This window comes from Drosophila navojoa, chromosome 3 (genome assembly GCF_054131105.1).
Source record: "Drosophila navojoa isolate 15081-1374.11 chromosome 3, UAZ_NAV_1.0, whole genome shotgun sequence".
Taxonomy (NCBI): domain Eukaryota; kingdom Metazoa; phylum Arthropoda; class Insecta; order Diptera; family Drosophilidae; genus Drosophila; species Drosophila navojoa.
Genome location: NC_142891.1, coordinates 28,685,021 through 28,699,222, shown reverse-complemented (window position 1 = coordinate 28,699,222; position 14,202 = coordinate 28,685,021). Strand labels below are relative to the sequence as shown.

Here is a 14,202-nt window from a genome sequence, read left to right as displayed (position 1 = left end):
TTTTCATCAACAGCAACGTTATTTGATTATAACACGTTGCACACTGCCAGTTTAGCGAGTTGAACCAAATTTGCAACAAATTTTCAAATATTTGTGTACTTTAGCTCACTTATAATAGAATAATTCTTAATATGATTGTCGCAATATGGAACCATATCCGCGCCCGTCCCACGCTGCGTATGCTCAATGTTTAGGCACAATTTTTTAATTATGAATGTAGACACGGCTTTCATATTTGCACTTTGCACAGTTTTTGCTTTTGTTTTTTTTTTTTATCTGCTCACGTGCACGCCAAGCGGCAAACTTTAAATGCATTTCCGTAATTGCAATTGCACAACAAATATTGCAACAATAACCAGAAAAACATATGGAACGAAGGGGAATACGGAACGATCAGAATGTGGTATCCAGATTTTTCTATATGCGCTAGCCCTAACTAATTCAAGGTCAAATACGTTTATTGAATAGAGAGTGGAGAGACAAATAGAGAGAGTGAGAGCAACAGAGGAAGAAAGATTAACTCTAATGAATTTTCGATTTAGCTAGAATCGACGCTGATCAGCTTAACATTTAACTGTTTTATACAGTTAATAATTATTAAAATTGCTCTTTTAGCTTTTGTGTTATTCCTAGAGCTAAAAGTGAGCTCAGCTCTTAGTAACACTTCTAGTTGATCTCACTAAAGAATACTTAAGTGAATTCAACCCAAGACATAGGTCGCAATTTGAACTTCTTCATGGTCGCATTCTTTATTTTTTCTAGTTCTGTGCTCTGTTTTTGTTTTGTCAACTAATCCATTTGCTTGATAATGAAACCAAAACACAGACTGCTTTATTGGTCCAACCAATTTACCGCACTACTGTCCTTTTTTATTTATTTGACTTCTAACTAAACACGGGTACAGCTTTCATTGTTGTTGGTGACTTTTCAGAGCAACTATGTTTTTATCTCTTATATCTTTTATCTATCAGCTATCATAGAGTAGCACTTGACGAAGCTTAGGCAAATAATGCCATGATAATTAACATAAAAGATAGGCTAATATATTTTCCTTAATTACCCTGAGCTAGCTGCACAGTAATATACAATATGTATGTATCTGTCTGTATTATCTGTCTGTCTATATACCTATCAATTTACAGTTGTTTTTAATTTTGTTTATCATTAAATTAGGCGTTTCAAAAATAAGCGTTCGTTTGCAATTAACACTTTTCGAGATCTTCTGATCTCAATAGATTCAAGTTCGTTTCAGTCGTCAAATCGGCACATCAGCACACTGAGCGGCTTAGTCCGATTCAGTTTCCATCGAAATTGACTTATAAGATTCATTAGCATATCCCTTCGAATTTGTAAATCACACACTGGAAATATATTTGTTGTCCAGTCTCCTTCTTATATTCGAAACTTTCCTTTGCACGCTTCTCTCAGCTGTTTTGGTCACTTAGCGAAAAGCAAATTTAATTTGGAAGGAACGTCAAATATTATTTGTGTTTGCGGCACGTGAGCGAATCTTCTGTTTGCCAGCAATTTAATAAGCTGTTTATCAAAATCATTTCTAGCCAAGCATCGTACGATTCCAGAGGGCTATTAAAACAAATAGCACTTTGTATACATACACATGCACATATGTATATAAATATATGCATGCATGGACCTTTCTTCTTTGCATAAATGAAATACATTTTTTATTATACTTTCAAAAATAAATGTTTGATTAGAGTTTATTGCACTGAATTATTAATCAAATTCTTACCAAGAGCCAAAGTCTTGCGATCTGCTGATTCAAAATACAGTGGCTTACACCTTATTTCGTGCAGCAGCATAGTAAAACTTTGAAACCGTATTCCCGCCAAATCAGTAAAGATATCCAAGATTTTAAATGAGGTCTTATTTATTGGTTATTCATTATGTATTAACGCTTTCAATTATTTTTCTATTATAATCAATAAGATTTAAAACTAAAGAAAACTAAACAAGAAAGAAAGCTCTAGTCGAGACTGCTCGACTACGAGATCCCCTGAGCCCTACAAGCAACTGATATTTCAATAATAATTAGCAAACACACACACACACACACGCATACAAACAAATACACGCACACACATACACATACAAATAAACACACGCATGCACACACACACACGCATATACAGGCGATTGCGCTTGGGTTGCGCTGCAGTGTGGCAATATAATGAAAACTTATTTGTTGAATAATTTAATTTCTAGACGTACGATCGTAATGAAACTTTCAGAACGTAATCATAATGTTAAAATGTATGTGTATACCGAATCACTAGTCTCTAGTATTTGATATACGACTTTTACAAAGATGTGGTTGAGGGGGTGGATTTAGGGGTGGGGGGTAAATTTTAACAAAAACCGAAATTGTATAAAATACATTTTATATACATTTTAAATTTGGAGACTCTAGCTTGAAAGATGTAGGAGATATAATTTTTTAAGTGATCTTCGATAAGGTTTTTTATCGATAAAAAAGTATCGGAATGAGTTATCGTTTTTTAGTGATAAACTCGATATGCGCGTGATATATACGGACATTTTAAAGTTGAAATCTCTAGCTCTTATATCTTCTGAGATCGACGCGTTCATACATACGGACGGACGGACGGACAGACAGACGGACAGGGCCAAATCGACTCAGCTTGTCGCCCTGATCAAGAATATATATACTTTGTGGGGTCTGCCACGCCTCCTTCTGCCTGTTACATACTTTTAACAAAACCATTATACCCTGATTTCCCATTTTCAATGGGTTCAGGGTATAAAAAACATCCCTTTTCCATGTCACAGCTTATTTCGTGCACTTCACTTTCATGTATACCATACGCAGTACGAGTTTGATTTATTTTTTCGATAACTCATCCGATAACTTTTTTATCGAGAATAATCGAAACATTGATTTTGTTTTTTGAGCCTCATTGGAATACTTTTAGACGTGGAGACTTCGGATTTACTGTGTATATACATATGATGAATACAAACATTTTGTAGTGAACAGATTTTGGATACCACGCCCCTTTCGCCCCCAATTTCTAAAAGTATTAGAGACTTGTGCTTTGGAGTTGTACTTTTGACCATATAATTACGCCTTGAAAATTTCATTAGGATCGTATGTTTACAAAAGAAGTTATTCACCAAGTAAATTCTCATACTATTGCTCACACAGCAGCGCAGCCCAAGCGCAGTCGCTGCTTACTGCGCAGTTAGCAGAGAGCGGGCGCGTGAGGGTGGATGTATATGTAGGTATGCATAAAAGAAGTGGTTAATGATATCAGCTTGGAGGGTTCAGGGTATCTCCTAGTCGAGCAGTCTCGACTAGAGCCTTCTTACTTGTTTTAACTAATTTTTGTTTAATCACCTCTTCAAATCGTGATTCCATCGGGTTTACTTATTTTCGGGTGATTCCGCTGGAGATTTTTGGCCAATCCTCCAACAGGGCCGTTTTGAGGTCATTTTTATTGAATATTGACCATTTCCGAATGGCCACGCCCAATTTTGCCCACAAATTTTCTATAACGTTCAGGTATGACCACTGGGCCAGCGGATTTACCACATTTGGACTCTTCCAGATTAGCCAGGACTAGTCAATACCCGGTTTATTGTTTTGGTCATTTGCCTGACGCAATCGGGATCGCCCTTCTAGACCCAGTTTTTCTGCACATATCGAGCTTATCGTTAAAAAACGATAACTCATTCCTATATTTTTTATCGATAAAAAACCTTATCGAAGATCAGTTATAAAACTATATCTCTCACATCTTTAAAGCTATTAAGACGCATTTTATACAATTTCGGTTTTTGTTAAAATTTACCCCCCACCCGTAAATCCGCCCCCTCACCATCATCTTTGTAAAATTCGTATATCAAATACTAGCGACTTAAGCTTCGGCATATACATACATTTAAACAATATGATTACGTTTCATTTATCATTACGTTTCATTACGATCGTACGTTTAGAATTCAAATTATACAACAAATAAGTTCTCATTATATTGCCAACACTGCAGCGCAAGCCAAGCGCTATCGCCTGTATATGTGCGCGCGTTTGTGTGTGTGCTTGTGTTTGTTTGTATACGTGTGATGTGCGAATTATTATTGAAAAATCAGTTGCTCGAAGGGTTTAGGGGATCTCGTAGTCGAGCAGTCTCGACTAGAGCTTTCTTACTTGTTTTAAATTGGTGGAGAAGGGGCCATGGTATCCAAAATCTGTAAATTACAAAATTTTCGTACTGATCAAATGTATATATACAGTAAATCTAAAGTCTCCTGGTCTAAAAAAGTTTAAATTTATTTAAATTAATTAAACTAAGGCCGAATAACCAATATCAGCTTATCGATTATTCTCGATAAAAAAGAAATCGGATGAGCTGTCGAAAAAATATGATCAGCTCGTAATGCGTATGGTATACACAAGTACGCATACAAAATTTCAGCTGTCTAGATCTTATATCTTCTGAGATCTCGGCGTTCATACGGACAGACGGACAGGGCTATTTCGACTCATCCCATCGCCATGATCAAGAATATATATACTTTAAGGGGTCTGCGGTGATTCCTTCTGCCTGTTACATACTTGTTCACGAAAACATAATACCCTGATTTCCCATTTTCATTGGGTTTAGGGTATATACATATACATATGTATATACATTTTTTGAATGTATGACCAAATCTTCCAAAGATAATAAGAGCCTATCATATTAAGCCATATAAATGTAATATCTTAAAGTGGACACTAAGCCATAGGATGTGAAAGGATGTAATAAACACAATTAAGTATAAATATTGTTTTCATTGCTGCACAGTTAGCGAAATACGCAATTGTGTCTGTGCATGTGTGAATAAGTTACATCTTGTGAATGCAAAAAATTATCAGTCCTTCGAAATGTTCAGGGGATCTCCTAGTCTCGACTACATATATCTGTATATATCTATATCTATATTCTATTTAGATATACAAAAATTCGGAAATTAAGAAGGTTGATAAAGGGAATGCTTTCTATTTTCTGTAAGTTAATAAGTTTTACGGGCTTTATTAATTGTACATACAATATATATATGATATTTATTGCTGTAATAGATATATTTGAAATACATAATTTGATTTAAATTATAGCTAGCAATATACAGGCTAAAATATACCATATGATTTATTCTTATTTACGCTACATAATAATAGTTAGATAATAGATAATTCTTTAGGATAATTATATGAATGGTTTCACCAAGAACGTTTGCCAGAAATGACGATAAATTATAGGTCACATATCGTACCCAATATAAACATACATATATATGCCTATGGATACGGCATATAAGCCAATACACACACAAACACATATTAAAGCCATTTGTGTGTTTATAAACGTAGTATAAATCAACAACACTTGCTTAAACCTAAGTATAAGCATTACAATTATATATATTTTGGATAAATATAATCAAAATATATATCTGCTTATGGAGAAGGATAGAGGCCAATAAAGTAAAGTAAATAACATAACAACAATGCCAGAATATTGGATAACTAAAAGGTTGCCCCTCGGGCCTCTTGGCCATGATCAACGTAGCTGGGGTCGTGGCTCCGTTAAGTGCATGCGCCTTGACTATTTAACATTCACATTCATAATATTGAATACTGGACCGATGCGCATAAATACACGTCTAAGGACACTTCGCAATTCGGGTTTGAGGTCGAAGCACATCATCTCACATAGCAGGCTATAGTAGTTGGACACATGCGTGGCAAACTAGAATATTGATGAAAAAGAAAATTTAAAAAACGCAAATTCTGTTTTTATAATATGTTTTCATTTATCCTAGCTTACCCTCGCATCGGACATTTTAAGTAGGCGTGTCAAAATTAGCAGTAGGAGAGATGTCCACGCATCGCGATGGGCCTCGCTCTGTAGGCTGAGATAGTAGGCCAGCGCTTCCTTGCTGACTTGGACCAACTCCTGCTCAATGCCCGGCCAGTCGCTGCGACGATTCTCATCGCTGTACATTTTGAAAAAGATGCGTAAGACGCATGCTAGCGACGCTGTCTCCTGCTTCAGCAGGTTGGGCTTGACAGTGCCCTTAAATCCAGCACGCCACAACAAATTGCGCTGATCCTGATCGGCATTGAAGCGTTTGGCGAAACGATGCGACTGCATCAGACACTCGGCGAGCATGAAGAGCTGTCGCGTACGCAAATAGCCATACATTCCCTGTTCCTCGCGTTGGCAATCCAGCTGCAGCTGCTGCTGCTGCGTTTGGCGCCCTGTCAAATCTGCGGCTGCCTGTGCCAGCGTCTCAGCATCCTCCTTGCGTGAGGTGGCCGGGAAGAAGACTATATTGTCCATAGTCTGTATCAACTCCAGTTGCACGACACACTTAATATGTAGACCCTCGAAACTATTGTGCGCCTCTAATGGCGTGGAATGTACTGTACTAGAAGCGCGACGTGGCAACTGATGTTGCATTTGCAGCTCTGGTTCATTACCCTTGGTGGGGCGCCAGCTGAGCAGCTCCTTGGGGAGCGTTGCGTTGAATATGTCAAGGATGCACTGGCACGTTTTGTCCCAGGTGACCTCATTAAACTTGAACCCATTCGAGATGACCAGATTCTCTAGACAATTGGTGCCAGAGCGGGCAAGCTGTTCATTATTTTGCTGGACGCACCAATGCAGCTGAGCGAACAGCTCTTCCAGCAGTAGATGACCAAGCACATCGAAGTATTGAGTGAACACGTCGATTATTGCGTACAATGCATGATTGCAGGTGGTTGTCATCCATTCCGACTTTTCGGTCACATGCTCCGGTAGTTTCATATTGTCAAAGATGCGGAAAATCACATTGAATAAATCCTTCCACCAATTTGGCTTGAAGCTATCGCCATGAGTCTTCACAATCTCAAAAAGAACGGTCAGACCACGTGTGCGTACATCCAACTTGCACCGATTTACAACACAGGACAGAGAGAAAAGCATGGGAAACCAACCGCGAACCCAAACACGGTCTTCCTCCGCCACAGAGGCGTCATTCTCCATGCCGGCATGCTCCGCAAACAGCTGGGGTGAATCATGTACACACTGAGCACAGTTTCGCACTAACCGTATGGCTTCCATGCTGGTGTCCGGGAAACGTGCATTGCACGCAAACTCAGACAGGCACTTAACGGCATCCTGAAAGGAGTCCACCATAACTGCGAATTGTCGTCGATAGAGGTCACCAATAATTTTTCCTGTTGTCTGGAATGCGAGCTCCACAATTGGTTCCTCATGATCGCCGGCAGCTAAATGAAATATAGAAAATATGTTCTTCCAGCCGGAACGTATATTGTGAGCCTGTGAAAAGAAAAAATGTTCACAACATACATATATATTGATTGTTCAACGGAATCAATTCATTCACTAACCTGCGAGTTGACCATTTGGGCAATACAACGTACAACCATGTCACGTATGGCCGGCGAGTTGTTCTTCTTCATGATGTGCTCGAAGGGACGCAGGAAGTCCTTTTGGAAACGAAAATTGCTAAATTCCCCCTTCTCCATGAACTTCATGGACAGCTGACGCAGTGAGTCTAAAGCAAAGAACGCAATCTCCTCGTTACTGTTACAGCCAACCGTATTGAAATGCTCGCCCAGCACCTGCCAGATGCGTGACCATTGCAATCGAATACGCTCCATATTATAGTAGCTGATTTCTACTATTTTTTGCAGTGAGAACATGCGTGGCTGCGTCTGCTGCAATTCATCGACAGAAACCTGACAAAGTGCTTTGACAAAGTCGACAATAGCATCGCCATCCAGGCGCATGGAGCCGGTAAATATACGATCCACTGCCACAACTACACTCTGACTGCTCGTCTCACCAATGTGCTCTTTGACACTGGGATTAAGCGTGTCCTTGAGCGTCGTCTGCGCACCGGAAAGGAATTGAGGTCGCACTCCCGTGCCAATCAGCTGTGCCAGCTCCAACTGGCTAATGCATTTGACTATGTCCAACCAACTACTGCCCAGATAATTGCCATCAGTGTGGGCAACCATGATGAGCGTTTTGATGGTATCAATATTCTTGGCCTTCATCTCATTGATGGGCGAATTGGCATTTAGCAGGGTGAAGCGCGCGAGCGCCTGAACATAGGCATCCCGTTCAAGGGACATGTGAAAGATGCACGCAATGCGTATGGCACATCGAATGCCATCCAAACAGAGGGTCGCTATTTCTGGATCGTCGCATACCTGCAAACCGACTGAGAAGGCAGCCAAAAAGGGAGTCCATGCCATTTTAAACATAGGACGAACATGCTCCAGATGCTTGGCCGATGTGAATGGCGACTTGACATGCGACACAGACTGCATTAGATTGGTTGCCGTCAGAGAGATGACCTCCATTTCCATATTCCATAGAAGTTTACGTCGCTTTTCCGTTATGAATGGCTGCTTGCCCGCAGGCTTAGGGGCCATCAACATGGTTGTATTGTTTTTCATTTTAATCTCATGCTCGGCGATCTCATCGTAGATAGATGACAAATACTCCTCGGGTAGATCATCTTTGCTGTCACTAATGCCACGATTCATTTTGATGTACTGTTCCTTGGTCATCTTGTGTTTAACTTGAGGCGAATGAAGATCTGTAGTCAACATTATAATGCTGAATGCCAGCACATAAACCGTGTCGGCGCTCTGGAAAAGCTGATTTTGGGGATTACATTCGCAGTATCTGCTCGCGAACTTCTCCATTAATCGATCGATCTTCTGTGCCTCACCGGGCAAACGGAACTCTTCAAGCAGAATGCGCAGAGCTGCAACCACTTCGAGCTGGCGAAAATCAAAGGCATCGATATACGCGCACATCACCTCCTTCGAGTGATCATCGTTTTCGCCCAGATAATTGCCAATGACGGTCTTATCGAGACGATCGTCATCGTGAAGCCAGCGTGCGATGTCTGTTGGACTACTGCCCAGCAGTTGCTTCTCTTGTAAAAATTGGACGCCCTTTTGTGGCTTACGGTTGAAAAGCTCAATGCCCGTCTCCATGACTTCCTTGCGCATCTTGCGCTCCTCTAAAGCTTCGGGCAAATCCAATAACTCCTGATTCTTGACACTGCCATATGAATTAAGGCTGTGACTCGAACCGCCATGTGTTGAGCGCAGGCTAGAATTGTGGGCGGAGAGCGCATCCACATTGTCACCCAATTGCGTCTCCTGCATGGTTGAAGTCGGCGACTGAATCGCCTGCACCTGCAATTAGAAGTTACCTCAACAAAATAAATATGTAAGCAAATGTAAATGTAGTTCACCTGTAGGGCGGGTGCTGGCATATTAGGATTGACATACAGATCCTTACTCCACTCAACCATGCACTTCAATATCGATACAAGGCACTCGAGGCCGCGCTTGCGCATTGATTTCTCTTGCATGGGACTAGCGCCCAACTCAAGGGCCTGGCGACCCTGCGCAATCTTTGATAGATCATTAACCAGACGCTCGAACAGGTTCGCTGCCGAGAAATCACAGTCGTAGTTCACATAGATATCCACCACGGATTGCGCATCCGCACAGATACGCGTCAACGCTTGAATGACCATCCATTTATGCTCAAAAGAACTCGAATTAGCTTCCAGTATATTCAAGAAGATTTCCTTGAAAAATACCTCTATCTGGCGCTTTAAATGCACCTTAAAATTTGAAAGTAGTGCCACAAATATAGAGAGCGACAATTCGAAGACCTCGGCCACCAGGCTAACCCCATTATTGGATAAGGCAACACATAGATATTGTTTTATGGCCATGACGAACATCTCGTTGGAGCGGAAGACGGGGCCGGCATTCTGTAATATGAGCAGCAACAAATGCAGAGACAACACCTTGGAGCGCAGTTCATGAGACTTAGGGTCGGGATGACCCTCGGGTAATGGTTTCATCGACAGCTTACACAAGGCCCGAAACACAAGAAACGCATCCTTTTGCAGAATGTGCGTGAATTTAGCCGTAACTATAGCATCGTTTTCGCTGTGCAACTCAACACTATCGTGATCAGAGTGCGAAGAATCAACGGAGCCGCTTCCATTCACAGATCCCTCAATTTCAGCCAGTTCCGAATCTGAGCTCTGTTCCTTCATTGCCTCATTGAAAGCAGCTAAAAGTATATGAAATCACAGATTATATTTTTATTTGCTCATTCCTAATACCCACACAACTTAAATATTATTCGCATTGTGGACTTTGGTTTTATATACATATATTTACATATTACATGTTAAATTACATGTACATTAGCTGTTAACTTCCGTATATGTTAGCTTGCAAATATTGCTTTTCTGTACGGCGGTTTTCAACATGGTCAACACTGGTGCATATTTGTGGCCTCTATCTTTATCGATAATTTACGATTACTGACTGATTCGCTTTCACCCACCTGTTATTATCTCAGAAAGCAATTCTGAGGCAATGGCTTCATCGCTATCCAATGATTCCGTTACTACCGTTGTTGTTGTCGTCGTCGTTGTCGTCAAATCCTCACCATTACCTTCCGGACTGCTTATGCTTCCATTGATTGATGTCGTCGTCGTCGTTGATGGTGGAGGCGGTACTTCATAGACTTGATTCTCCATTCGCGCAAAGATCACATTTAGCATCTGTGTGAGTGTGGCACGGGCCGTTGTCTGATTGACCAGGTTCCTGCTGGATAGGTAGATGTCATAACAGGTGCGCACAGCCTGCAGCAACGTGAATTCATGTATTTCAACATGCTGTGACGTCACAACGGTGAGTAGCGCCTTGATGATCTGCAGCTGAACGCCTTCATCCGTCTGCGGGCCATTAAAACAACCATAAATGGTGATGACAATACGATCGATGAGCAAATGTCCCGGATTTGCAGAATCTTGAATAGCGCCCGTCAGATGACCATAGGCAATCAGCTTTTGCAAACAGTCCAATGCTGTCACAACTATGCGCGGCGAACGACTCTTGCATGCTAGCTCGAAGGGCAGGAAATAGGTTTCCGCGTTGATAATGCTCGCCGCATCGTTTTTGGGAAGCGGCAACGCGGCGCATGGTAATTCATTTCCTTCGGCAATTTGGCCCGCATTGATGAGTTCCGCTTTGATCTGTTCGAGAGCTGTGTCACAAGATTTCTTGAGCTGAGAATGATGTGAACGCCGTATGTCCTTATCGGCAAGGATTTTCTCTAGAGCACGCACGATAAACATTTCCTTGGTTTTTGTGGAGTTATTTTGCATATTGTATGCAACTCCAAGGTCGTTTTGCAGTTATGTTTTTAATACCAGCCTCTTACTAATTACTTTCTACGTGCGTGCATGTGTCAGTATAAAGAACGACAGCGACTGCAACTTTCGCGCTGCCGCATCGGCGTGTGCTCCCCCGTATGTTATCGCTGCTGTCTAGATGACTCTCACTCGGCACCCGCAGTGTGTATGTGGTGTTACTTTATTGTTTTATGCGTTTGCATATTGCTGTTTCAATTTTTCACATCAAATATGCTTTAAAAATACAATTCGTGAAAAAACGTCATCAGTACTGCACAACATAGCCAGACTGTTAATATATATCGATTAATGTAACAGACTTGCAATCGATTAAATACTAAAAAATATAAATAGGTGCCAAAAAGGGTTAATAAATTAAATACAAACTTCTATTGACTTATTACAGGGTATACAACTTTTCACACAAACACGACAGAAACGCAAGTGATTACAATGATAAAAAATTTTCTAATATAAGTACATATATGTGCTAGTACTATAATTGCCACTCATCCCTTGTACAATCCGACAATAAAACCATGTTGCTCAATTGCTCGTCTAAGGATTTACCATCTTGTGCTACTACTTCTTCGCCGCCACTTGTAAATATTCGTGTCGGCGGTAAGGCCGATGCTGGTATATGCAAATACTTTTTGGCCAAACTGTGCAGAAAGGGATGAAACTGTACGAGATCCTTCCACAGCAACAGTGGCTCGGTCTGTAGGCTGCTAATACTAGAGCAGAAATAGCTCGATATCTCATCCATACTCTCAGTCTCATTCATATTGATGTGCTTGTGCTTCTCGTGTGAAAAGGCTCTATATGCTGCCCATATGTCGTAGTTGTCCGTGTTTGCTTCCTCATTCGATTCGACAGGCATCTCCCCGCCTTTCTCCTCGTAAAGCTCGTACAATTGTGTCATATATTTGGCAACCTGCGAAGGGTTTTGGAAGGGCATATTGCGGAAGCGTGGATCTAAAAGACTCGACAGCGCGAATTGCGTATTATTTTCCATGTCCTCGAAGCGTTCCTCCAAAAAACGGATAATAAATTGACGCAAATCATATACGATTTGATGATGCTGCTGCTCTGCACTCTCTGGCTGCTTCAGTTCGTTGAGAACAGTGTAGGCAATGGGTAATGCCTTACTGGCACTGGGATACCAGCCGATACTTGTGCCACACAATTGACGCACTGCATTAGCTAATGGAGCCAACAATGTAATCAGATCCGTAGCCAAATCTAACTCAGCGTCCGTCAATGCATCCGTTGCCAACAGTTTGTGCTGTTGTGTCGCTTGCTTAACATAGCGTTCCAGCATTTCATAGCTGCTCAAAGGCTTTCCAACTACATCTAACTTTTTCAATTGTTGGCCGTGACAGCGTCGCACCTTGTCGCAAAGAGCACTAAACTCGTGTCTTTGGACGACACACTCGATCAGCTCTTCCAGAAGATGGGCAAAGCAAGGCACGTGCCGTTGGCTACCCAGCAGCGTAGCTACCGCATTCTCCATCAATTGATCACTGCGGCTAACAATACAAACAATTTTCGATTTGTCTATATCGAATCGGTGGCAAATGCGTTCCAAACGTTCCACAATGTTATTCACATTATACTGCAATGGCAGCCTTTGCACAGATAGCGCTTTTGAACGACGATGCAGGCCCTCGTTGTAGTGAGATGCCACCTCTAGGTAACTCAATTGCTGGTCAGAATTTGAGATGATGGCGCAACTCAGCGACAGACTTTGTATGTGGGCAAATTGTTGTCGCAATTGGGCTATTTGAATCTGCGTTCTTTGGCCAATGTGCGCGGCGAGCTGCTCAGAGCTGGGTAAACGGAAGATAGGGCAGAGCACCTGGACCAAGCGCTTAAACCCCTCACCCTGTATAATATTTAGCGGCTGTTTGTCGCGGCACAGAAAGTATGCTAAACTGTTCATATAAACATTGTTACTGCAAATAGAGAACAGTCAGAAACATAAACAGTCAGCCGTATATTATAAACAATTGAATACTTGACCGACCTGGCTATCAAGTGATCCAATTCTGGATGAGTTTCGTCGTTGTGCATTTGGTTTGGCTCAAATTCTATAATGTCCTCTGCGCTTACGGTCTCCGCGGCGGACTCGGTCTCTGCTCCCGCCGTTGCCCAATTTGCATACGTTTCCTCATTCCCGACACTTTCGACCGCTGCATGTGCCTCCGCATTAACAAGTTCGATCAGGTTGACATCCATATCGTTATTACCTTGTTCTGCATCAACCACTTGCTGAGGCTCCGACTTAATTTGAATGGATGCATGCTTAGGTTGCTTTCGTCCGCGGCTCTTGATGGGATTTGGTTCACGTTTGAGGATGCCTCGTACTACAATCGAATCATGGTCATTGACATCGCTGTAAGCAAACGCTACTGAGTAGATGTACTCAAATATTCTGAGCTGTTGGCTTACATTTGTGGATGAGTCTTCATGTGTTTCATGAGGTTGGAGGTGTTGCCGCAGGTTTTTATTATCTTTTCGCAGAGTACACATTGTGCTGTTTGGAGATCTATTTTATCATAGTATTTCCAAATTTTACTACGCGCCATTATTGGTTGTCTATATTGTTTGGCATCGATTTCGGAATTTACAAATTGTATCGAAGCCCTAGCAATCAGTTCACTGAGGCAGCTCAATTTTGAACGTCCTAAAGAACCTCAGATTTTTATTGATTCAGTTCACTCCAGTTATCCGTTGCTCATATGACGTTCACATGAACTAACCACAAGTTCGCTCAATTGACCAACCATTATATTATCACTGACCAAAGAACACATAGACTAGACATGTAGTACCACTGACCAAATATGAAATTTGCCTCCTAGGGCCCATCAATTTCGTATTTGCTCGACTCTTCACTTTTAGGTTCGGGCTACGAAA

The 14,202-nt window shown here is 41.4% G+C and overlaps 2 protein-coding genes across 2 annotated transcripts; both read right to left on the bottom strand.

Moving 5' to 3' along the window:
• Nucleotides 1-5,069: 5,069 nt before the first annotated feature.
• Nucleotides 5,070-11,612, bottom strand: Sec71 (ADP ribosylation factor guanine nucleotide exchange factor Sec71). The gene is made up of 5 exons (XM_018098894.3): nucleotides 10,431-11,612; nucleotides 9,313-10,151; nucleotides 7,424-9,253; nucleotides 5,853-7,352; nucleotides 5,070-5,774 (listed from the first exon to the last, which is right to left on the bottom strand). Exons 1-5 carry the CDS (start codon nucleotides 11,254-11,256, stop codon nucleotides 5,631-5,633), a joined length of 5,139 nt encoding a protein of 1,712 aa, XP_017954383.1. The 5' UTR covers nucleotides 11,257-11,612; the 3' UTR covers nucleotides 5,070-5,630.
• A 22-nt stretch (nucleotides 11,613-11,634) lies between these two features.
• LOC108649825 (uncharacterized) lies at nucleotides 11,635-14,028 on the bottom strand. The gene is made up of 3 exons (XM_018098896.3): nucleotides 13,735-14,028; nucleotides 13,310-13,678; nucleotides 11,635-13,238 (listed from the first exon to the last, which is right to left on the bottom strand). Exons 1-3 carry the CDS (start codon nucleotides 13,869-13,871, stop codon nucleotides 11,780-11,782), a joined length of 1,965 nt encoding a protein of 654 aa, XP_017954385.2. The 5' UTR covers nucleotides 13,872-14,028; the 3' UTR covers nucleotides 11,635-11,779.
• Between the last annotated feature and the right edge of the window lie 174 nt (nucleotides 14,029-14,202).